Here is a 25677-nt window from a genome sequence, read left to right on the forward strand (position 1 = left end):
TCGGCTAGTTCTCTTACACGGTTGTGATATCAGGTTCGATTCCCGATCGAGTCGAGGATCTTTTCGAGCTGGAAATTTTCTCGACTCAGCACTGGGGCACGGTGTATCGTTGTACTTATCCTACACATGCAAAATGTGCCAAAAACAATATCGATAACGAATTCTCTCAACTAATCTAGTTGATCGAGACCGCTATTAGCCCCAAGGCTAAGCGTGCGATATTGTTGTTTTTGTTCAAACATGTAATGAGTTTGCGTTTCACCTCCGCAATCTATGTAGTTTTTCACCAATTGTCGATGAGTGATCAGTTTTTATAACAGAAACGCTTTTGCCGCGGTTCTTCCACATTATTAGTTAGAGTAAACAACTTTGAATGGATTTCGTCTTTTAGTGGACCACCCGTCAGATTAACTCCATTCGAGGGATTTCCAGAATATTACCATTGGGGAACAACCTATTCAGCTAGTTTTGTGCCAGAGTCACGAGAAATATGTGTTGATTTCAATTTATATCATGAGACAGTTTTTTGTCGGTGTGGTCTACTGATGGACGTGGTCAATCCAAGGTAGTTCTACCTTAGGCTCTTTTTTGATCGTAACACAACAAATTTCCAGTCAGTATGTTGAACTGCCGTCCAAATAAACTTCAAAATCATCGTACCTAACAAAGTGCATACATGAGGAAAATATCCATTTTTTATAACTGTTTATTCTCTTGATATAGGCACCCAGATATAAATGTTTCTCGTGATTTTGTTGCAGATTGACTGGATAGGGTAAATTCACCTATAGTACCTTTGCTCATAGTGGACTACTCGCCAGTTTATTCGGAAACTCGAGGGATTATCCGACAACTTTAATCGGGACACATCTTATCCAGCCAATTGATTAAATTTAATAACGTCCAAAGCTTTGCATTCGAGGCTTTTGACTTTGTTCTCAGAACTATTGGAACATTGTTTTACAATCACTTTATATAGTTCTTGAGGCTAAATACAGTGACCATTCGATTTCAAAATTTGCACAGAAAGTTGACTCGGTGGGCATGTTTTTCCCGAAACCCTATTTTTCTGAATGTATCTTGTAAGATTTTTTCTCAGCTTTCGTATGCCGGTTTCTCAATTGAAACCGGCGGTCGAATCACTGAAGAATGTATAAAACAGCCCAAGATCTTTCCTGCATAATGATGTGCTGTTTGTAGAGTTTTGGAGCGAAATTTTGAAATATATCTCTATAAGCATGCTAAATTTTCAGTTTTCCAAAAACCAGATGAACGATGGGTCCACTAATTGGAACTAACTTAACTGTAATAATTGTTTTTTAACAACACAAAAAATCAATATTCAAGACCTCGTGTCATTAGTGGGCAGGTTTCATCCAGAATTGCCTATTGATGACCGCTTGGGAACGTCGCAAGTCTTTGTTGGTAAAGAGCTGGACACGTGTACCCTATTGTGATCATTCATCTCTCTTCAGCAGCTTCTATCTCAACCTTCAGGTAATCAACCCCCGCTGGAAACTTTGGTCGTATGCTGACTGGGGAGGGGAATCGTACGAGGCTGTGTTCCCATATTAGGGGCGGCGAACTACAGCGTCTGACCCTGAGTGAGATGCTGAATCATTGAATGCGATGCCTACAATGTCTCCATCGCGAGACTAGGTTTCGCAGCAATTAGCACACTAAATAAGAATTACTGAATCCAGAGAATAATACAGAACGAAATAACCGGTATGCATATAGGCAAAAATGACAACGATCAGCTAACTCGATACTTGGAATGTAAGGACACCACTCGAAAAGGCACGCGCAGGTAACCAAGAGAGCTGACGAAACGTGAATATGGAGGTTGCAGGTATCGAATAGAAGCGGGGGTCGAAAACGGAGGAACGGGCATTCTGTAGAATCGGTTTTGCAATGTGACCAATGATAAACCCGATGATAAGGAGAAAGAATTGTATGAGCTCTTTGAAAAGACTTATTCAAGATCGTCATCGGAGAGCCAAATGCGCCTGTCGGGCAAGCAGACTTCTTCTGTTCTGTAATTAGTATTGAAAGCCTACACTCTACTACGAATAGCAATGGCAGATGGTTTATTGATTGCACGTCAGAATATTCGAAAGCACACTTGAAGGCACCCAAAAGTTCTGAACGATGGGCATTCCTCAGACGTTACAGAAATAAGATCATTCAGAGGACCAAACGTTGACCAACACTACCACTATCTCGTAGTATGCAAAATTCGCGCTCGGCTGTCAAACGTATTCTAATCCAAGACAACGACGAAACTACTGTTGAGCATGCAGCGGTTATCAGCTGGAGAAGTGGCTTTGCCAATGAGTGGTTTGACACTGAGTTTCGGTTTTGGTGTCATCAAATTCAATTATCCACAACGACTTAAGATAAAACTACAACTAACATTTAATTCGTACGTATCAGTCACACTTACGTCTACACCTGTATTTCTATGGCCTGAACTCCAGCTGCAACACGAAGGTTCGAATCTGCATCGGACCGAGTACGATCTCGTATCCTTCGTTGCTCACATTACGCAAAGCATCCGTTGACTCTTCCTGCTTTGCGTTGGTACGGTCGGTACTAGAAAGAGAAGGATCGACATCGACCAGATCTGCACTGGTCACCTGTTGCATGTACGCAGGATCCGGTTTGAACTTTAACCGTTTGTTATCCTCCTTCCATTGGTTCGCTGCCAGAGTAGTTTCGGCAATTTCTTCGATGCTGAGCAAGCGGAAGATATCCTGCAGGTTGAATCGGACCGGCTTCGAGTACATTGGGTCTTCGTCCTTCTCCAGCAGGTGCTCGAAACGCACCAGGAGACTGTTTTCCTTCCATGGCTCGAACGTCATCAGGTTGACGTTCAGCGGGAGGGATAGCGAGAGAGCTGAGTACTAGAATAAAAATTTATTTATAATTATAAAAAAAATTAATTGATGTCGATACTAACGATATTGTTAAATCTCTTCTGCCATTCCTCGTACTTGTAGTTAGTGGTGTCACTTAGGAAGACCCACGTTGGTAGCAGCACCTGGTTCTGCAGGAATCGCTCCCTAGCCTGCAGAGTTGGACTGGTGTTCTTTTTCGTACCGAAAATCACGTAATGCTTACCGCGAGCTATCAGGCCCTTACCGAAGGCGTTTTCGTCGAGAGCTTCATCAACACCAAAAGCATCATCATGCAGCAGCCGCCGATGTACCATCAACTCCAATGATCCATCCTCTAAACTGGAGCCACCCTGGGCACGATCGTTCAAAACCGCTAGCCGAATTTTGTCATCTTCCAGGGCGATCTTCGTTGTCACCGGATAGTAATTTCCGGCGATCGGTTCCTCAAGCTGCAATTTCCACGTATCCCGGTGGTTTCGTGTTCTTTTAATCATTTCTCGACCGTTTGAATCGGTCCAGAAAACGCCATTCGACTGAGCGGCTGTGTAGAATCGTGAAACAACCTCCTTGCCGATACCATCATCCACCGGAATCGGGCCGACCAGCCATTCGAACTCTACGTGATTCTCGTCGGCGTAGACTCGAACCACTTGACTGATCCACTCGTTGAACACCTGATGAACTTCCTGAACCACATTGCCCTTGAAAACACGCAGTAGTACGGAATCGCTTACGTACTTTTCGGTACCGTTGGGGCGGAAAATGTATGCTCCCGAAGATCGATTGCGCCATTCGACATTGTTTCCGATCGCTCCCTCGTAGTACACAAATGTCTGTCGCAAGCGATTGCTAACACCGTTAGCACTGATCGAACTCAAGAACCCATTACTGTCGAAGCTTACGTTCAGGTATTTGTTCCCAATCATGACCTCCTCTGCGTGCCACTGTTTGGGTGCTCCTGTGGATTGCAAGAATACTGCCGGTGGGGAACGATGTATTCGGGTGAAATCATCTACGGTTTCGATCACGCGCGAGACGAAGTACGATTTGTACCCCAGGGGAGGAAGTTCGTTCGCTAGGAAAACCAACTCCTGAGTGGCGTTACTGAAGCGATAGTTTAGATTTTGGATCGTCTCCGGAATCGAAACCATCTGGGAGGGTGTTTCCACTCCACGGTAGTCTTTGACGATGTATTTGTTGCCAGAAACGGGCAGCCGGACGTACTGGTACCCAGAGTGGGCTAACGGATTGTACAGAGTCACCATGAAGTTGTCCTTGCCCTCGCTGATTTCACACTTGCTGATGTTCAACCAGTGGCAGGTGTCGAATTCGAACGTGAACTCGCGTTCGATTCCGTGGAAGTTTCGTTTGGAAAAGGTTTGCTTCTTCTGGGCGGGATCCACCATCTGGTTCAGGGCGATCTTAGTGTTAGCGCCGCAGGCTTCGATGGCAAGGTGTAACATCCGAGAGTAGTCGTTCGCTACGTGCTGTTTTTCCGTACCGGTGACGGCGTCGTGATGCTGCATCACACCCATCGCCTCCCGGAGGACGTTCAGATGGGCGGTGAAGTGGTTTTCCTTGGTGGGTGCGAGTGCCGAGAGTTGTTTGCATACCTGGAGGAAGTGATTACCGACACGTTCGAAGCGTTTGATGGTGGGACGGGAAGTGAAGTAGCCGGTCCAGAATGCGTGCGGATCCGAAGCGTACGGGAAGAAGTCATCGCTTTTTGTGGGCCAGGTGATGTCGGCGTCGTGCAGTGCCTTCAGGTAGCATGAGGGTGTTGAGTAGAGAACGTTCACATTCGAGCCGTTTTCCTGACGGGCGTTGGTGTATCTAAAAAAAAAATTAAAGTTAATATAAGTGACGGAAAGATCCGCGGGGTGCAACAATACTTAATGAGCTTATCTTGATTTTTGAACCACATTTCGGCGTATTGGTAGTGAAAGTCTTCACCCATTGTTAGAATAATGTTATTTGTGCGGTAGGATGAACTCATGTTCTGTACAATGGCTATGAATTGGTCGACCTACAGCGATAGATTCAGATTTTATGTACAGAAAGAGGGAATAAATCGATGCGAAAGTGGTGCGACCAATTTCTGGGATGAATAGTGTCAAACGTCTGTTTGTTTTGAAGTCCATGAGGGCGTTTATGAACTACGTCGTCATTCAGAAGACATGGTCAGAACGCCAAGTACTCGTGTGCTCCTAACTTAACCGAAAATTTTCCAAACACCTCATCTAACCCAAACTTTTTCGTTACCTGATCAACTTGTCCAAGTTCTTGAAGTACACATTGGCGTCCATGTAGGTAAAGTCCCCGCCCATCGTCAACACTATGTTATTCGTTCTGTAGTGTTTAGCCTGCAATTCTACGTAATACAAAAATTTCTCGACCTTCCCGGAAATTGGTCGCCAATTAGTGTTCATTCATAATCGCAAAACCAGCAACGATCTCACCTTCGAGTCCACATTGTTCTCCGCACTGTAGGGCGAATCTATGAACGGTTCATCCGAGCATAGAATATCGAAGCAGAATCCAGGCGGCGGTTGGTACGTGTTGTACAGCACTCCCGTGAAGAGATCGCCATCCACAAGATTGGCACTCGAACGCCAAAGCATTTCCGCGCTCTTCTTCGACATCCGCTGGCGCTTGTCTTCGTAGTCTAACCGGCCAAAGAACAGCCCGTCGAAACCCATCTGGGCGAAAATGGAAGCCTGTTCCCGCGAGTGACCAAACGGATCAATCTGCCAGCCGACCCGGGGTCGGCCACACTCCCCAAATGTGTCATTCAACCGCCGCAATCCCCAGGTGAACTGATCGATGATACTTTGATAGTGTGTGGCTGCTTCGTCATTCATGCTCCACCCACCGCCGATGAACTCCAGCCGGCCTTCGTTCACTAAATCACGAACTGTGTCTTGTCGCTCCGGCGTCTGTTCCTTCCACCATTTGAAGAAGAACGCCGATTCGACGTAAATAAAGCGACGCGATGGTTCCTTCAACAGGGCATCAATCACAGAATCAAGTATGTACTGAACGCCAGCTTTTTGAATTAATGTTTTACCTAAAAATAATAGAAATTAATGAGGGCGAACAAATGAAACCGGAACCGCAACTCACTGCCATAGTAGTACTGATCGACCGTCTTCAACCAGCCGACGTCGTCGTGGGTGTGCGGAACCAAATGGATGTTAAGCATATTCTTCTTAACCGCCGGGCATGACTAGAATAGATGATAAGAGGAGAGAGACAAAAAACAAATCAATTGAATGTCGTGATCGTGAGCAGCGAGGTAAAAATTCCATTGTTTATTTCCCCTTGAACAGTGGCTTCCAGCTGCAAAAGCTTAACGTATATTTTGTAAACATTGACCTCCAGCAGACAGGCGGGTAGGCTGGGAGTGCCCCGGTGTCCATCGTCAGCACAAAAAAAAACACAATCATCTTCTGTTAATCAAGGTCTGCAGAGAGTGCCGATTGCTATCAGCCGCTGAAGTTAATAATAACAGCTGCGAACAATTGATTCAAGATCAGCATTAGGGTGCCTTATCGCTGCGTCCAGTAACTATGATGTTGTTCGTTGCTGTCAGCGATTTTCGAGATGATGAGCGAAGAGACAAGGTCAATTTGTCATGCCAGTACTTATCAACAGTTTCTATCCCTCTCAAACAAAGCTTTCCAACAATTATCTCAGCACTTTGGGCACACTTGCCCCCTGGCAGAGTCGTGCGTTGACAGTTTCAATTGGACGAAATATAGGTAAAATGGTTTTCGTCTTTTTAACGATTTTATCATTGCTTTAGTAGAATAATTACGGATGAAAAAGAGCCAAAAACAAATTGCGTCGAGTCAAGTTATTGTATGACCACTCGAACAAGGCACATGTTGTTTTTTTGAAGTAGAATACTTCTCTCAGGAAGTTCGGCTACATAGGGATGTGAAATGAAAATCTAAAACCGAAAAAAGTGAAAAATATGTCCAATTTCAAATGCTAATAAATCGGTTAGTATTCGATGGATTTCCTTCGTTCTTGCAGCAAAAGATTGGAAAATCTTCTAAGATTCTTCCCGAAATAAGATAACTGTAATTTTATTATTCACACTATTGTACTATTGAAAATAGTCAAGCCTTGTCAAAACGAAAAATTCGACCTCTGATTGGTCGTTATATGCTTGCTTCCCAAGCACGGCCGACAGGATCCTATACCTTGCAATTGAAAACATGCTATTTGGCCTATATAAGAGCCTGTTTCAGCCGGAGCCGCTCATAATAGTTCTAGACAGCGACAACAGCAGTCGTCCTTCCTTAGCAGCAGCACTAGCCCTGTGGTTGGTCACCACGTCTTAGGAGCAGCGCGGTTTTTCTCAGCGTGTGTCGCCAGACTGCCATTATTCCCCCCGTGCTGGGGCAGCATGATGATTGCCATCAGGAAATCCAATTTTGGAAATCAAAATGCCTTTTTCAAGGCAAATAAACAAGTCATTGAAAGTTAATAATTTTTGTCAACGTAAGCAAGCATTCTGTGTTGCATCCTAGCAATTTAAATCTGTCGCACCCGTCGAATTTACTGAATGTGAAATAGCTTCCACAGTGCATGCTGTCCGTGTATCTTAATTCCCCCAATGTTAGGGCAGCTCAAAGGTTGTAATTAGCAACCGATTTTGAACCGCAAAATGCTTTTTTCAAGGCAAATAAAAACATAATTGAAGGTTAATAATTATCTGGCATCAACACAAGCAGACATTCTGTGCGAGATGCAATCAAATTCTGTTGTAGTTGTCTAATTTTTACTTTTACTTTATTTAGTAAACCCCCCACTGTAGGGGCAACGCAAAGGCTGCGATCAGCATAACCAACTTTGAATAGCAAACTGCCCTGTTAGACCGCATTCACAAAGACAGTTAGTTCGACTATGCAGAGCTAATATGAAGTCGATTCAATCAATCAGCAGTAACAGAATTTCGTCAAAATCTGATAGATTTCCTGTCAGAGCAGGTGTGCCTCAAGGTTCAGTCTTGGGTCCAGTCCTGTACAATATATTCACTTCAGATCTTCCTGATTTGCCTCCATGATGCACAAAGTCATTGTTCTGCGATGACACAAGCATTTCCGTAAAAGGAAAAAGTCTTCGTGTCATATGCAGTCGATTGCAGAAAAGTTTAGATATTTTTTCTTCCTACTTGCAAAAGTGGAAAATCTCTCCCAATGCTTCTAAAACTCAAATGATAATTTTTCCGCATAAGCCTAGGGTTTCTTTCCTCATGCCAAACAATAATCACGTTGTCAAGATGAATGGGGTTATTTTACGTTGGTCTGACAAGGTTAAGTACTTGGGACTAATTTATGATAAAAAACTTATTTTCAAAGAGCACATTGAGAGTATACAAGCCAAGTGCATCAAATATACGAGATGTTTATATCCTCTCATTAACAGGAATTCTAAACTTTGTTTAAAGAACAAACTTTTGATTTACAAACAAATTTTTAGACCAGCAATGCTTTATGCTATACCGATCTGGTCAAGTTGCTGTTCAACAAGGAAGAAAACGCTCCAAAGGATTCAGAATAAAATTCTAAAAATAATTTTGAAGCGTCCTCCTTGGTTTGGTACACTCGAATTACTTAGACTTACTGGTGTTGAACCATTAGAAACTATGTCAAATAAAATTATTGACAATTTTCGACAAAAATCGTTGCAATCCTCAATTGCTACGATAAGCTCTCTTTATAGCCAATAAGTTAGCAATTAAGTTAGTTGTAAGTTTACTTCCCCTTTTCTGACGAATAGGTTTAAATCCCTACGAATGATAAGTCCTAATTGCGAAAGCAAACAAATCCTAACAATTAAAATCACAAATTTCTAACAGTGTTGAGAAGTCACCATTTGTGATTGGACACACATACTCATTATTTCCTAATATTTATCATAAATACTTAAACTACTAACAAATTCCCTAAAAAAAAAAAAAACAGAATTTCGTCGTCTCCCAGCTGCCAAGTTGCAACATGATGCAACACGCAACAGCGAGCAAACGAAATCGCTTGATGTTACAAACCGCGATAAGATACGGGTTAAAACCGTTGCGTGTGTGAGAGCACCATCGGTGTTTATTCGCTGGATACAAAAATCAAATGCGAATTGTGGAATAATTCGTCTAAAAAACATAAGGAAATGGTAAACCTGAACTGAAAGGCGTGGCCTGTTACGTAGCACCCTTCGGCTATAAAAGAGTGTTTCTGGGAAAACTAGCTACATTCATTAGTCGGAAGGTGAACTGGAGGACCGTCCACAACGTTGACAGCAGTAACAGCAGATATCGGCACTCAGCAGTAACAGACCATAGCAGCGGGTTGCGCCTGTGGTTGCCTTCAAATTAAACAAATCACTTGCCCTGTGGTTGGTCATCACGTCTCAGGAGCAGCGCGGTTCTTCTCAGCGTGTGTCGCCAGACTGCCATTATTCCCCCCGTGTTGGGGCAGCATGAAGATTGCCATCAGGAAATCCAATTTTGAACATCAAAATGCCTTTTTCAAGGCAAATAAACAAGTCATTGAAAGTTAATAATTTTTGTCAACGCAAGCAAGCATTCTGTGTTGCATCCTAGCAATTTAAATTTGTCGCACCCGTCACATTTACTGAATGTGAAATAGCTTCCACAGTGCATGCTGTCCGTGTATCTTAATTCCCCCAGCGTTGCCAACCCTCCAATTTTTCCTGGATATCTCTAGTTTTTTTGAAGATCGTCAGCGAAACAGCTGAAGGTTTAATATTTCCAGTTTTTTGAAAATTTTTCCAGTTTTATGTTCATCACCACATTTTTTTGACTCATTCCCATTACATGTATGGTCTTTTCAGTATTTTGTGCATTCATGCGCCTCGGTTGTAAGATTTCATTCAAATCTACTCAATTTTAAGTACGCCAGTGACTATAATCTCCATGTGTAAACAATTTTATTTTAGCCTTTTTGGTTACATGCAATAATACGGTGCAGCATTTTTGAACCTGAAATCGAATAAATTTATGTAAAAGCTTCAAGTTTTCTTCAGTTTTTTATTTTGCTTCCAGTTTTTAATAAAAAAAGGTTGGCATCGCTGTTTCCCCCAATGTTAGGGCAGCTCAAAGGTTGTAATTGTTGAGGGTCTCGGCCTTCCTCCAGTAAAGCTCTGCTTTGTTCTGGCATTAAAGTTGGAAACAGTTCTCCACGGACATCTGCCTACTCATGAATCCTTAACTACGATGCCGTTCTTGAATGCGGAACCACTATTTACCTGCTATCGGAGCAGCTTTGCCGGTTGAGGGTTTCGGCCTTCCTCCGGTGAAGCTCTGCCTTGTTTTGGCAACTACACAAGCATTCTGGATTTTGGCAATCAAAACTTCTGCTGGCTGTTTGATTTTCAGTGTGAAAACAGCCTTCAACTTTGTTATCAAAGTGCCTGACTACGCTTTGGTATTATTGTTTGAGTTAAATGTTTACAAAATTTTACAATATTCCTCTTTTTCCCATTCAATAAAACAGGTAATACGATGCCTTCGTCATACACGAGTTCACCATAACTCCCGCTATCGGCGTAACACAGAGATGCAATCAGCGTCATATCCGATTTTAAATTCAACAACAAACTGTCCTTTTTAGGACAACCAAGAAGATTTAACATTTTCTTGTTCTGAGCTTTAACCAAAAGTTAATTATCTTAATTTGAATTCACATGTACATATACTCTGTCCCCGTGGTTCTGTGGTTAGCGATGTCGGTCGGCTAGCTCTCCCACACGGTTGTGATATCGGGTTCGATTCCCGATCAGGTCGAGGATCTTTTCGAGCTGGAAATTTTCTCGACTCAGCACTGGGGCACGGTGTATCGTTGTACTTATCCTACAACATGCAAAATGTGCCGAAAACAATATCGATAACGAATTCTCTCAACTAATCTAGTTGATCGAGACCGCATTAGCCCCCCAGGCTAGCGTGCGATATTGTTGTTGTTATATACTCTGACTGTTGAAACTTGTTTGCGCCATAAAGAGTTTGTACTTTTCCTGTTCAGTGAGGTCGTATTTATATGTGCAAACTGAAATTGAGTAGTACTTCAACTTCGTTTGCACAGAATTTTCAATACTGCCAATGAGCGGTGAACATTTATTTACTAGGAAAAATGATTGACACGCGAGCAGCCGGGTTATCTTTCTTGTAAAAGTATTCTACTTCAACCTTGTGGTCGTGGCTTTGCACACAACCTTTCTGTGATTTTTTCTTTTGAAATTTTCCACAACTTTGCTCAAGAAAGCAATCCAGTATATTGAAAATTAGAAAAAATATTTTTTTTATCTAACTGTTAGGTGGATTGATCGAAAAACTAAAAACGCCAAAAGTAAGGCCTTGTTCTATGAAACAATTTTGCTGAAGACATTGAGTACATAAAATCAATTTTTCATAGTCAAATCTAGAACGATCACGATTTTTCGAATTTAGACCATTGTGCACTGTGGTATTTTCAAATAAATCTTTCCACCAATTGTGAATGTCTTGTAATATAATACTTGGAATGTGTAGAAACTATTTTGGAAGTTGTTTCATAAAATTGTGGCTGAAAAACGTGCATTTAGTATTTCGTCTTTTTAATATCACTTTTTTGTACCTTACGACCTTCAAGAAGGGATTACTCAAAAATGTACCGTACAATGATTTTGAAATTTAGACCAGTGATTCTGGACGTCATAACGAATCGAATGGTGTACTCAGATTCTTTGGTGCATTTTTTTTTATAATAACGGTCTGTGGGAGCACCGTGAAAAACTGATGTCTTGAAAGAAAACATGCAACATGATAAAAGTAACAGTACCGTACAGTTTATGTGTAGCAGAGAGCCGCAGGTCTATGATTGCAGTGGTACATTTCAGTGGCATACTTTTATTCGCACTGCAGCGGTATACGCAAAACTTTTCCTTGTTACTTTAAAACCAATAACTAAAAATTCTGCCTTTTGTAATAGGTTTGTTACTTGGAAAGTAATAATATTCTTCTCCAGTCAAGTACCAACACATACTGTCATGTGTTTTGCATATGTTACGAGATCGCGAGTGTTTCACATACTCAAACAAACGGTCACACGCAACATTTTTACTTGTTCCTTTGAAGCAATAACAAAAAAAAGGTTTCCTTTTAAAATGATCTCATTACTAAAAAAAGTAATAAAATTCATCTCCAGTCAACAAACAGCACATACTGTCGCATATTTTGCACATTTTTATAGCTAGTGTGATAAAAAGAATGATTCCTATATACAATTTCATTCCTTGGAATGTCCTCCACCCAGTGATGTATAGCTCTTTTCAGTAGAGCCACTTCTAGGGAATCAGCAGGCGTTGAAAAAAGTGACAGCCAGTATTTAGACGGTTTGCCTATCTATCTCTTAGCGATTACGATGAAGTGTTCGGAATTTGAAACAAAACCGTTTTCTAATTCTTCTTGTTTTCATGTACAAAACGTGCTTAAATCTATATAAATAACACTTCATTGCAACACCAATAAAATAACTAACATGCTAAACCTTTACGGTGAGAAAGTTCGTTTTTCGTTGATTTTTCAGGGCAACAAGTTACATCATAGCTTAAGTGTTCGAAATTGGATGCAGTACGGTATACAACTGTGTAGCGGTCTTTTATTTTATTACTTTTAGTTTGTAACCTTGTCGTAGACACAAAAGGTAATAAAATATTGCACTAAAGTAACAAAATCTTGCTCGTTTGTGTTGGGTGTAATATTCGTACTGCAGCGGTACACTTCTATTCGTACATTTCTATGCGTGTGCAATCGAGAAAAAACTGCATTTCTGCTGCTGATGGTGATTAAAAGTTTATCTCATGTATATGATTACCATGAACTCCTCAAAAAAAATTGAACATTTTTGCAACGGTTATAAGTTATTTTTATTTCATTTCAGTTTCGCCATGCACTAAATATTGTGTAATATCGAAAGAGTAAATTAGAACGGTCGCAACTTGGATGCAATCCGGATTGAAAAGCGTGAAAAACAAAAGTTGTCCGATCGGTTGCTCTAGTATTGCGTGGGGCAATCCTTTACACGATAATAGAATACCACTTTAGATGTTTTTTCCGACACTTGAAGATCTCGTGATCGGTTGTATTTTGGTTCTGCTACTTGAAAAATAACAACAATAACAAACGTAAAACAATATCGCACGCTTAGCCTTGGGGCTAATAGCGGTCTCGATCAACTAGATTAGTTGAGAGAATTCGTTATCGATATTGTTTTTCCAGCTCGAAAAGATTCTCGACCTGATCGGGAAACGAATCCGATATCACAACCGTGTGGGAAAGCTAGCCGACCGACATCGCTAACCACAGAGCCACGGGGACCACGTAACAATAACAAACGTACAAGCAATGAATTTAGCTGTCCTCGTTATACAGTGCGTGTAATTGTTAGCAAAAGAAAAAAAAAACTTGGCGAGGAAAAGAACACAAATGAATCTTTTTGAACTCCAACTTCGTTGTAACTGTTGATTGCTACGATTTTTTGCTGGAACTTATCGATAATTTTACTTTTAATATATCTTTTTACGTTTGCCTATAAGCGAACCATATTATTCAAAAAAAAAAAAATTATTTCAAAAGTAAGATTCATATATCAAATTCGATTTAATCAGAGTTACATAACACCAAATCATTCATTATAATAACGTAAGTACACGCAAAGCTTTTCCGTATTACTTGATTAGCAATAATGTGAAATGACTCTTTAGGTAACAAATCTGTTACTTAACCGTTATGTACTTGGCAATTTTACCACACGTAAGTATTCGGCAGGGTACCCGGGTACCCACCAAAATTAAAAATGCTTCTTACTTCCTCGATTCTTGACCGATGTTCGATCTTGACCCGTCAAAAGATTGGAAAATTTGTCTATTTTTAGTATGTGGTGCTGAAAGAGCCATTGGTCCTAATATGGTTCCCGTAAATCCGGATCTTCGGGACCGTGTTCAAGATCGGGAATCTGCTCCGAAATGGCCAATTTCGGACAATTCATCAAATGGACTCAAAATAAATGAAAATCAACGCCTGGAGTGGTTTCATGAATTTTGATATCAATTTTGGTCGGTTTTATCGACAGTTGTACTAATTTGTCTTACCGGAACATGCTCCCGAAAATCCGGATCTACGGGAACCCTATGCGGTCCCAGTGACCATGTCATGTCGGTCTCAGATTCTAAAACTAGATAGATTTCCCAATCTTTTGACAGGCCAAGACCGCAAATCGACCAAGAACTAAAGAAGCAAGAAGCATTTCATTTTGTGGGTACCCGGGTACCCTGCCGAGTACTTATGGGGTATACAAATTTGAAGCCTCCCCCATCGACTCCGCCTGCTGCTATAAACAGTCTGATGATGGGGAATGGTTTATTTCCACTGGTTAGGAGCATTCCATAAGTTTCAGCTGGCTAGGTTGAGGTTATCCTTGTTCTTTAAAGCAATAAAGTCTGAAAAGGTACCCGGGTACCCTGCCGAGTACATAACGGTTAAAAAGTAAAAAAGTTCATCTCCAGTCAAGTAACAACACATACTGTCACATACTTGGCACGTGTTACGAGAGTACGGCCATCTAATGATGGACGTTTCAACCACATACAAAATTTTCTCTGTCGAAAAATGCTCCCTTTCCATCTCCAGTCAAAAAAAAAAAAAAAAAAAAACACCGTCGCATATGTTGTACATGCACTGCGAGGGTGTCTCCCCCTGCCGCAGGGTAGTGAACAGCACTACTTAGGGCTGTACATTAACTCAGGGCAAAACGAACCGTCATTGCAACTCAAGCCGTTTCTTCTATCTACAAGTCATCCGTTGTGCGTGTATTAGTTTGTTGTACGCATACGGAATAAAGAAATAATATGACAAGAGTTGCCAAGCAGCATTTTTTCCCGTCATACAGTATGCTAACGTTGATGAGTTCAAAGATTTCAAATGCGTTTTGGAATCACATCATGATTTGTAAACTGCGTCTGAGAAAAACACAAACATTTGCCTTTAAGCAAACTATCTAAAACACGCATTGAGTGCTTCATAGAAACTCATTTGGACCTGTTTGAAGATACAAAACTCGTGCCCTTCCCGAACAACATTCGCAACTCTGGGCTCACGGTATTGCATATTTTCATTTCCAGTAAACACTGGGGAACGAAACAGTGGTGTTTCTAATTAGACATTTGAGGTTGACGGGTGTGATTCTTATTATGTGTGAATAAGAGGACAGAAATGAACCTGATCGTTGCATCAATACAAATGCAACGAGTGTAGTTTTGCTAGCACATGCATTGCGGTTCTTGGCTGTATGTTCTCCTGCAGAAACACATACAAGCGTGTGGCCGTCATAATTTTTGTTACTTTGTTTGTGTATAATGCGCGGTCTTATACACAATAAGTAATAAAAAGTTTACCAAAGTAACAAAATGTTCCCCGTTTGTGTTGGGTGTATTATTGGATTTGGTTTTTGGGGAAATAGAGTTAATTCTCATTTAGACACATTACGAGAAATTGTCGGTGCTTCTTCAACAACAACGATATGCTTGTGCCTTGTCAAAAAATGTTGTTTCCACAACAAAACACTACAGGCACTATATTGCCAAAAGTAAACGAAATTCCTTCGAGTGTTGTTAAATATATTTTCTAAATAGATTTTGCGGGAAGGCTGACAATAAAAATACGTGAGTCACTGAGCAAACGAATTGATTCTGTCTGCGGAATCTGTAACTTTTGTAACAAATATCTCTCTAACTATAGTGTTTAGTCCCACGTCTCCATTCTATACAACCCTAGGGCTGTATACTAGGGTGGGACAAAAAATAAATGTTAGCTCCCATGCACTTTTCGTGTTCCTTATGGGTTCTATAATAATTAATGGGCTTATGGGTTCTATAATAATAACTTTTCAGATCGATCGGTGAAACTATATTGTTGCGTCCGATTTTTAAAGTTTCCATACGATTTTATATGAGAAAATCCACTTTTTCAAAACTTTTTCTCTAGAGATGTCCAGTTGGCGCCCAAAAAAATATCGTTACATGATATTTGTAGGAAATTTTCGTGGGAAAAACTCTTCTGAAGACCGTAAGGCGCTACGATGCTTGTAGAAAAAGTTATTCACCCCAAACTGATTGAATGTCTGACGAACGGCTCACCATTGAATTTTTCCAGCAACACTGCTGCGTTCTTGCACTTAAGCACATACCCTCTTACTTTTTTTCAATAAAATGCTGCTGTTCTTAAACATCTGCAAATATTTTCTGTCAGAAAAACCCATGTTTTGATTTCAAGCCTAAAAATTACCATTTCTGATGTTTTTGTAGTTTTGTGAATAGTCTTATATTACAGAATTCAGATTTTGTTTTGACTTTTACTCAAACTAGATCTTTGAGCATAAAGGAACATTCAGCTGAAACTAAGGTCCCATTTCACCGGTCTAAATGTCGGTTAGGAGACAACTTAAGCATTAAAAGATACTTGTTTTTATTTTAGTAATCAGTAAACCTTAATTTTTTTCGTGTTCCTTGGAAACCAATAAACATTCTCGTGTAAAAAGTCCACATGTCATCTCTTTAGATTTCATTGCAGAGGAGAACTAAACATGAGTTGTCATACTCTAATCTTTTTTCATTGATTTCTTTTTGTTGAAAGTACCGTAAAAAAATATTTAACTGATACTGTAAACGACTGTTCCGAGTACAATCCAAATACAGATATTTTCGGAACTGGGATCACCCTAGACAAAAGCCCTAAATGGCCACCCCATATTTGATTATCTACAAAACCGTGATGATTTTCAGAGACCGGCAATCAGCTTCACGCGCAATTTTTAATTATGTGCTGGCCACTTCCAGTTTCTGGCGTACAGGTCAGAGTGGTCAAATGTCATCCAATATTGGTATTTTAAGAATCAGGATGAGGCTAGAAATCCTTCCCAAAATGGTGACTTCCGGTTTCATAGAAAATATCCTAAATTCGGCCAACGAAACCAATACTTTCGAAAGTGGAACTCTATACGTCATTTTAACATCTGAAATGGCAACTTCTAATTTCTGGAGAACAGCACATATTGTATTTGCTTTCTGTGCGTTCTCAGAATATCAATGTTGTACCAGCTTTCATGGAACCTGCGTCTCGAGCGTATACAGAGACGTTTCGGTTTTCGTTGCCGCCTGCTTGGACTTGACACTCTAGAGCACCGCCGCAAAGTACAACAGGCTGTACGCATTGCCAAGATTCTGAACGCTGAACTGGATTCCCCAGAGTTGCTGTCATTGATGAATTTCCCTGTATCTCAACGTATGCTGAGGCCCTCTTCGATGCTTTTAAACCAATTCCATCGCACGAACTATGATTATTACGAACCTGTTGCTTTTTGTGTGAGAGCCAGAGCTGCGATTAATCCAAGCAACATGCTGACTATGACGAGAGAGAAAATATCATCGCACTCGTTTCTTTCTCTCATAAATAGCCAGCAACCATCACAGTAAGCGTGAGGTTCCGACAAGTGATTCAATATCTTGTCTCTTTTGTTGCCATTTTCGGCTTCTCATTGTCAATCGTCGTGAATATACAGAGTTCACTCGGAAATATCAGTGCAATGCAAATCAGGGTGATTTTTGGAATATCAAAAATCGTTTCAGTAGCGTGATTATGTCAGTGCTAGCTTGAAGTTTGTTGCTATCAGGATTTTTTAAAATTGATCTGCTTTGCGGTCTGTGACGATCCCAACTCAAGATATGGCAACCAATGAACTAGGATTATAATTTCAAACCAGCGGTTATAGGTGTCGCTTGATGGGCTGGCACAACAACTCCGAGTATTCGGAACACAACCGGAACAGGTCCGCATTTTTACATTTTTCAATGAGAGGCATGGTAGGGTTTTAAGCACTTCTAAGCACTGCTTTGATCATCGTTACCATGTTACTGAAACATATTCCGGTCATATATCCGAAACCAGTCGATTAACTCCGGCCATCCTCTTCGTTAAAAGAAAATATGAATAAAAACTAGGAGAAAAGCAAAACCGTTCCGAACCAAAATTGAACAGTTTCAAAGTTGAACCGTGCCAACATTTAACAGGATCTGTATATAAATATACATACCCATACATATTTAAAAGTTTTCTGTTTTGCCACCCGCGATTCATTTTTTGCCGCGAACAACACTGTCTTTAGTTTAACCTACAACAAGCACAATATTCAAGAATCAAATTAATAAACTCATGCTGTCAAAAAACAAATAAAAATGCAATATTATTTTTCAGATATGAGATCATTCGAAAAATATTGAAAGAATTCTTTTTATTACAATTGGTGTTATGAAGGAGCATATTCTCTACTGAGAATAAAAATGAATGATCATACAGATTCAAAAGTACCAAACTAAAATACGCTCAGTTACAAAACGAAGTAATAGTTGTTTATTGACAATGCTTTTAGTCGGCGTGCAGCCAAACCGAGCCAAGCATCGAAAAACATTTACCGCCGCAATTGCTGTGTTCAAGCTGTTACAGAGAATTTTTGTTATAATATCGTTATCAAATGCTCAAACGATTTCGTTACTTCACAATAGATAGATTATTACTTCTCATATCCACTGGGTGTCAATAACTCAATCTGAGAAAACGGCGCTTAGTTCAGTCTGATCGCATGCCGACCATATATCAATATCATACATATCAATTGAAGAAAAATCATTGATTTTATGTTTGCTATCCTCATAATATCATGCTGTCAAAATGAACTTGATATTTCTGCTGGTTCAATCTCAGTACAGCCATACCCGAATGATCGAGAAAGATAGCAAGAAAAAAATGAGAGTGAGAGTTGACGATAAGAGAATCATTGTAACATCGCAAACTCTTTTGTAATGAGGCATGCGTCGTAGTTGGCTGATTCTGGTGTTGCATCATTTTGGCGTAATGTCAGTAGTATGATATTGACTTTTCGCAGCTCTGGTGAGAGCATTCACGAGTGTCGAGCATCTTTTGAATTTGGTGTGCCTAGTCATATTTTTAAACGTAGATTAACTAACTCTAGTTACTTTTAATGATCATTCTTCTTTCATTAAGACTTTATGTCAGTTGATGCACTTAGAAATAAACAAATGAATAAATAAACTAATTTAAAGTGATGATGGATATAAATAAGATGTAATATATATCTGAAATAAGTTGTGCTAATGCGGCAATGGAATGTTAAAAACGATTTTTAATTTCGAAACCTCTGATCACGAGAATCGCCGGGAACATTCAACTAATGTTTCATATATTTAATGGAGAACATGGTTAGTTTTTCCAACGCAACTAATTAAAATTTGTTCAAGTACGCTTACAACGCCAGCCAATTTTATTTTTCGAACTCTAGTTTCAAGCGATTGCATTTTTACGTACTCAAATGCCTTTAAAATGTTTGTCTTCTAAGTTGTATGTGATTTATTTTTAAACACAGCCAACTTTTTGACTTCCAACTCCTTGTTTTTATGTTTTTATGTATTTTTTCTCCTGTTTTTACATTATTATGATCAGTTTTCTAGTTATTAGTTTCTTATGAAAATTTGGATCCCTCTGATTCTTATCTAAATGCGAAATCCATTAACTGAGTTGATCTTGGCGATATTGCTCTCTTTGTTTCTTAGGTGTGTTTGACTGTAAAATAGCCAAACACCACCAAATATTAGTATTTTCGGAACCAGGATGATGCTCTGAGACGGATACTTCCGAAGCTAAAAGGCATGCTCAGATCTAGACTCTGGACGCCATCTTGAAATCTAAAATGGCTACTACCATTGTGTTAGGAGAACAGCCAGAAAAGCCTAATACCACCCAATATTTGAGTTCCTGAAACGGGATAACGTTCAGAGGCTGAAAAACAAGTCTGAACCATCCAAAATCCACAAAGGAGACCTCTGGTTTTAGGAAAACATCCAAAAATGGTAAAAAATCACCCAAAATGGATATTTCCTGAACCGGGATTAAACCCAATGGCCGAAAATCCACCTAAGACGACTTCCATTAAGTATGTCACGCAAACTTTGATTAAATTTTATCCCCCCCCTCCCTTTGGTCACACATTGACGACTCCCCAAGAGAAGTATGTCACGTCACAAAAACTACCCTCCCCATCTCGCTCATCTTCAAAAAATTCCACAGATTCTAGAAATGCTCTTCGATTGCTGTAATCGGATTAGTTTCAGTAGCCTTAGATATGTCAAAGGAAGCTTCTTTAATATCCATGTAGTTTTTATGCATCAACTCGAGCTTGTCAGAGAGATTAGACTGAACTTTGTAACCGACTCAGTAACGATACAATGAACGTGATCTCGCAATCTAAAAGTTTCATTGACAAGCGAGTTTGTGCTTCAGAACTAATATTAACAGAGTCAAACAGTTTCCTCAAAACAATGCACAAACGTCGTTGAAGTTGTTTTTTCACAGTTTACAAAATAAACAACTATGTTCCAATGGAACAGATCTTGGTATAGTTTTTTGTAGGTAATAATACAAATGAAAAGGATTTTTGCAGCTCTTAGTAGAAACGAAAATGTAGCAACACTGTGTCAGACTATTGGGGGCATCGGGGTTTTCTGCTGATGCCTTGAAGCAACCAGTTTCGGAAGAATTTCCCTCGCTCTTATTGTATTTGTCTCAGTTAGTTTCAGTTTGATTATTAGCTGGGAAAATTATTTAGTTTACCTTCTTTTTAATCTAATCCTTTTTGATTAAAAAGCAGGTAAACTTTACAATTTTTCCAGTAAATTTTATATTTTCAAATAATTTTTATGTGACGTCACGCAACGTTATACCCCCCATCCCCCTTCGTCCCAAACCGTTACGATTTCTTAACCCCCTCTCCCCACCCTAAGACACTATTTAGAAGTCAAAGTAGGCGACTTGCGGTTGAATGATGTCAAGCGGTTGAAAACCAACCCAGGGTACCATTTTGAAGTACTGAAGTATAACAAACGATACTAAATTTTGAAACCTTCACGGAGTCGTTTTTTTTTTTTTCAGAACTATCATTTCCGTAAATGGATAGTTAAATTCAATTTGAAAACATTTGTAATGGAAATTGTTGAATATCGTTGAAGACTATAAAGCTTGTTGCACCCAAAATTAAGTTACATTCAGTATTTTAAGAAATTTAAGTTCAAAGGTTTGTTCCTGCAGGGCGTGAAAAATTTTTGTTATTCAGATTAAACTGCATATAATTGATCGATTTTGTTGAATTAAAGCAAGCCTAAAATATGAATACTAGCTAGAGAGTATGAAATGCACGACACACTCTATAATATAAAAGCGAAAAAATATATGTAAACATAAAATATGTGCTGATCAATAAGTAGGTCGGTGGATCCCCTGCAAAATCAAATAAACAGAGTTTTCTTACTATCAAACCGCTGGAGATAAGAAAAAGTACCGTAGCAGTCATGCCAAGTTTTATTGCCCCTTGCAAGTAACAAAAAAAGGATTTGTACAGTAATCAAAATCGCTGAACAAATACTTTTAAAAATTAACAGAAATTTCTCACAGATTGGAAATGCATTCAAATCAGTTGCACTCTAGGTAAGTTAGGCTGTAAAAACAATCGTTAAAAACTTTGAAGAACCAACCGGCTTCAGCTTGCCACTTAGATGCACATTGTATTTTGTGAAGTAGTAAAAATGATAGGCAAAAAAGTTCGTTTGAAGATGAAATCTTCCAGCAGGAATGAATCAATATAACATGTGCTTCATGAATGACGAAAAAATCCTGCTGATGCAAACCGCGTACCCTCCACGATCCATCACGAAGCAAAATGATATTTGTCCATTCAAACTGCTTCCATTTTTTTCCAAATCACATATCAATTGGAAGGAAACCATTGAATTATTATTTTCCCCGATCTTAATATCACGTTGTCGAATTGAACCTAAATTTATTTACAGTATGGTAAATGAGCAAGAATGAAGGGTAAGAAAAATCATAGAGAATCGATGCTAGAGAAATTAGGGGAAATTCGCAAACGCATTAGGTTTTGCTTCAGCAATATGTCAGTAGCAGGTATGCTATTGACTTTTTGCTGATCCGTATAAAAGTGTTCGTAAATTCAGTAACAATTTGGCAAGAGCTTCGCGGTATCGGTAAGTAACGGAAACCAGTATACTTTTAGACGGCTTAGTCAGATATTTACAAAATAAGCATAGTCGTCAATTAAATATTTTGACGGGCTAGGCTCTTGCTAAGTGCGCTGGAGCTATGAACGAATTTCCGTAGGAAACGGTCATCATTCTGCCGGCGCTTATGCGACACTTTACTTTCTTTCAGGCAGTGAAAAATTAGGGTTTGCTTTGAAAAATGATCTACTAACATTAACTTATTCCTTATTCGTTAGGAATAGTTTTATAGCTGAAAACAGCAGATATAACCAGTAATTTGTGGTCAAAGTTTAGTTGTTCCATGTGATTTTATCATAATTTATTAATTAAGGTTTTTAGTCACATGATTTATAGCAAAAAAAAAAAAACAAAACATTTGTCATATTCGATACACTGCTAAAAAGACGAGAACTGACGAAATACTCAAAACCAAACCGATGAAAATTGCAGGGTTGGAAATCGTTAAAAGTTATAACGAAGTCAATGATCTAATACATATCTAGGCTCAATATTCAAAAATAAGTTGTTAGAAAAGCATTCTAGGATTAAATAGGAGGGTGGTATCCAATACATGATCACATGGTAAGCTTAGGACTACGAAAATTTTTATTCGCGGTTCGACCATCACCTATTTTTGCGATAAGCGCAAATTCGAAGTTTTGATAATTTATTTTAAAATATTAGACATCGCGATTTTTAGTGATACGTTTCACGAATTCTGACTCTATTATGTAAACATGTATTAATATAATCAATGAAAAATAAAAAAATCACAAATGAAGTTTTTTGAGAGACGGACAAATTAGTAGAAACATATTGAATTGATCTACATCATAGAAATGCAAAATAATAATGGCAAAATATATGAAAAAATTACTTATGCATGTGAATATTTAACAAAAGAAAATTTGATCGTCGGATTGTGAGAACAAATTCCATGAATAATAATTTTGCACAGAAAAAACAGTTCAAAAACTTGTATAATATACTCAGGTAGCTCGAATGACAAAAGCACGAAAAAATGATATTGAGATAAATATTGATGAATGCATTAATTATTTTTTGTTCCTTTAATTTTAATGAATAAATTCGAAGAAAAGGTGAACAGCGTTTCTGTGGGGTTAAGTTTTGAAGTTTAAAAATTCGAAAAGATTATTCTATTTATCTCTGCGTCCAAGTAATTTATCAATAATTTCTGGAACAACACTCTGCATGATTTATTTACAGTAACCACCTAGTTCTTGATTTTAGGCCACAGTCGGTAATTCTAACCCAAATTTTATCGTCTGCGGAGAATAAGAGATAGCGGCTAGCTTCTCCGTTTCTCGTTGTTCTCTATGGCACACTTCACACTATCCGCTCCCTGTTGAATTTTGAATGCAAGCAACACTAGTTTTTCCAACCAAGCCATTATTGGCAGAGATAATTAAAAAAAAAGATCCAGAAATTATTAATGGTCCAATTTAAACATAAATATTTTTGCTAGACTGAAATTTAATTTTTTTTTGCTCACAAAATGTTTATTTCACGTGGCACAACAAAAATAATGTTTGTTTAGTTTTAATTAGTTCAAAATTCACATTGAATATTATTAAATGACATTCTTAGCACGCAGACAACAAAAGCTAGCTTCGTAATTTTACATCATCTTCGCTTGTTCACTCTTCATTCATTGTAACACCGTCTATTGAGCTCCAACTAAGAGCTCGATTGTCCTTCCCAGCGTAATTCTCATACCTCATATCCACAAGTAGAAGATCCGCTTCTGTCAGCATCTGAATACGCCTGATAGTCGTCACGCTGGCCGCGCTTATAAAATCCATTTCCATTCCTCCACCGTTGGCCGCTTGGACCCGCGAAGGCACCGCAAACCGCTATCAACAGGATCAAGCACTTTAACATCTTCATTACACTATCGTGTCGAGTTTGTTTTCCTTAGAACATTTGTCAATTCAAACTAATCACATTTATGTATTTTTTGTAAAAGAAACCGAACTGAATTGATAACAACCTGACGCCGGTGACCTAAGAAAGGTTACCAATCAACAGAGCAAACGCGAACAATTTGAAAGAAAAAAAGCGCAAGAAAATCGAACCATCAAGAGCCAACCGCCGGGAAAGACTGACTGGCGAAGTTCCGCTCGGGCTGCTTTTTGGCCGCTAGAATCGACTTTCGAGCTGCGCTGCTCTCTTTGTCGACTCTGATCGACGACAACGCAGCGCAGCTTCGTGAGCGCGAGCGGATCACTGCTGCGTTACTTTGTTTTGCAGAAGATCATTGAACGGAAGATCAGAAGCCGGTGCAGCACCCGCTGCATGCTGCGGGCTTATCGTGTGAAAGTAAGTGGATTAACTATTCGATCATAATCGTATTGTTTATCGTGGAGTGTTTTATGTGCTGAACGCTCTTGATTATCTACGTTGATAAGAATGTGAATTTTGATTCGCTGCTTTTGCAACGCGATGTTCAACCACTTTACTTCAACATCCATTAGCGTCAGCTGGGATCATGGTACATGATTGAGCTGTAGATTAAGGTTCATAACCTGGAACAGCCCAATCGATACATCAGGATTTTTCGTACTCAACCACTTCCATGTGCAGCCATTATTGCAAGGCAGACTGCGGTTCAGATCAACGTACCGAAAATTAAATTATGGCATAACAGCTAGAAAGTACAGCCACCGTTAATTTACCCCGAAAAACCTATCGATCACGTCTACCTTCAAGGGTATACTAACGGCAGAGGAAGTAGACGAAGAAAAAAACCATTCCGCGTCAGATTTGGAAGAAATTACCACTATAAAACCGGAAAACCGATCAGCGCCGCTGTGGTCCGCTGCGCGCTGCCGGTCATAAAAAAGGGACGGTGCACGCCGCAGGCAAAAGTAGAACAAATCATCTTATACCTTCACTTTCATCGGTGAGTCTCGCTTGGCACTTGGCGCAGGCGGTCGAACTAAATTGGAAAGTTCAGTTCTCACTTTCATCAGGGCCTTGCCGTGGCAGACCGCAGCACCAGCAGCACTTGGTCCGATGCGTGCGTCCATCAAGTCGAGACACCGTGGACTATAATTCTATTCGATTTGATTGGAACAATGGGGTAAGACTTGCTTTTCTAGCGGTTTTAAGCCAAATGATTGATGCGTTTTACTCCACTTCGCAACACGTCTAGCGCAAGTCTGCTGCACCGCTCGACCGCTTGCGGGGTGTTTGATGGATAATTTGTTTGGTCACGTTTCTTTCTTTTCCAAGTCCGCTTTTTTTGCTTCATCCGCGGAGATAAACGCTAGGGTCTTTGAAGGTCTTTGATAAGTAACGAAGGAGAAATTAGATCTTTATGGTTCGAGCGGTTTTTGATGCCATTCTGCTGCAGTGTTAACTGCTTTCATTTTTCACTTTTGCGAAAAAATGCCGCTAGGTTTGTGCTGTGGTTTCGCCACTCTAGTTGCTTGTTAGCGGACGTAGAGCATTTTTAATTTCAGTCTAGAAAGCGTTTAGATGTCAAGTTGAAGGTAAGTATCTACTAAGTATCTACAGAATAGTATTAATTTATTTTCTAGACATTTGAACATTTGGTTCAAAAGATTTAGTG

General features: G+C 39.5%; 1 protein-coding gene across 2 annotated transcripts; it reads right to left on the bottom strand.

Annotated features, from left to right (window-relative positions):
- Nucleotides 1–2394: 2394 nt before the first annotated feature.
- LOC129731172 (lysosomal alpha-mannosidase) lies at nt 2395–24214 on the bottom strand. 2 transcript variants are annotated; one of them, XM_055690980.1, is made up of 6 exons: nt 23820–24214; nt 6024–6126; nt 5360–5967; nt 4793–4926; nt 2963–4733; nt 2395–2906 (listed from the first exon to the last, which is right to left on the bottom strand). In XM_055690980.1, exons 1-6 carry the CDS (start codon nt 23988–23990, stop codon nt 2463–2465), a joined length of 3231 nt encoding a protein of 1076 aa, XP_055546955.1. In that variant the 5' UTR covers nt 23991–24214; the 3' UTR covers nt 2395–2462. The 2 variants fall into 2 exon arrangements, with proteins under 2 accessions (XP_055546955.1, XP_055546954.1); XM_055690979.1 differs by lacking the exon at nt 4793–4926 and adding an exon at nt 5163–5296 and having other exon boundaries at nt 23820–24213.
- Between the last annotated feature and the right edge of the window lie 1463 nt (nt 24215–25677).

The sequence above is a fragment of the Wyeomyia smithii genome, chromosome 3, assembly GCF_029784165.1.
Source record: "Wyeomyia smithii strain HCP4-BCI-WySm-NY-G18 chromosome 3, ASM2978416v1, whole genome shotgun sequence".
Lineage (NCBI taxonomy): Eukaryota > Metazoa > Arthropoda > Insecta > Diptera > Culicidae > Wyeomyia > Wyeomyia smithii.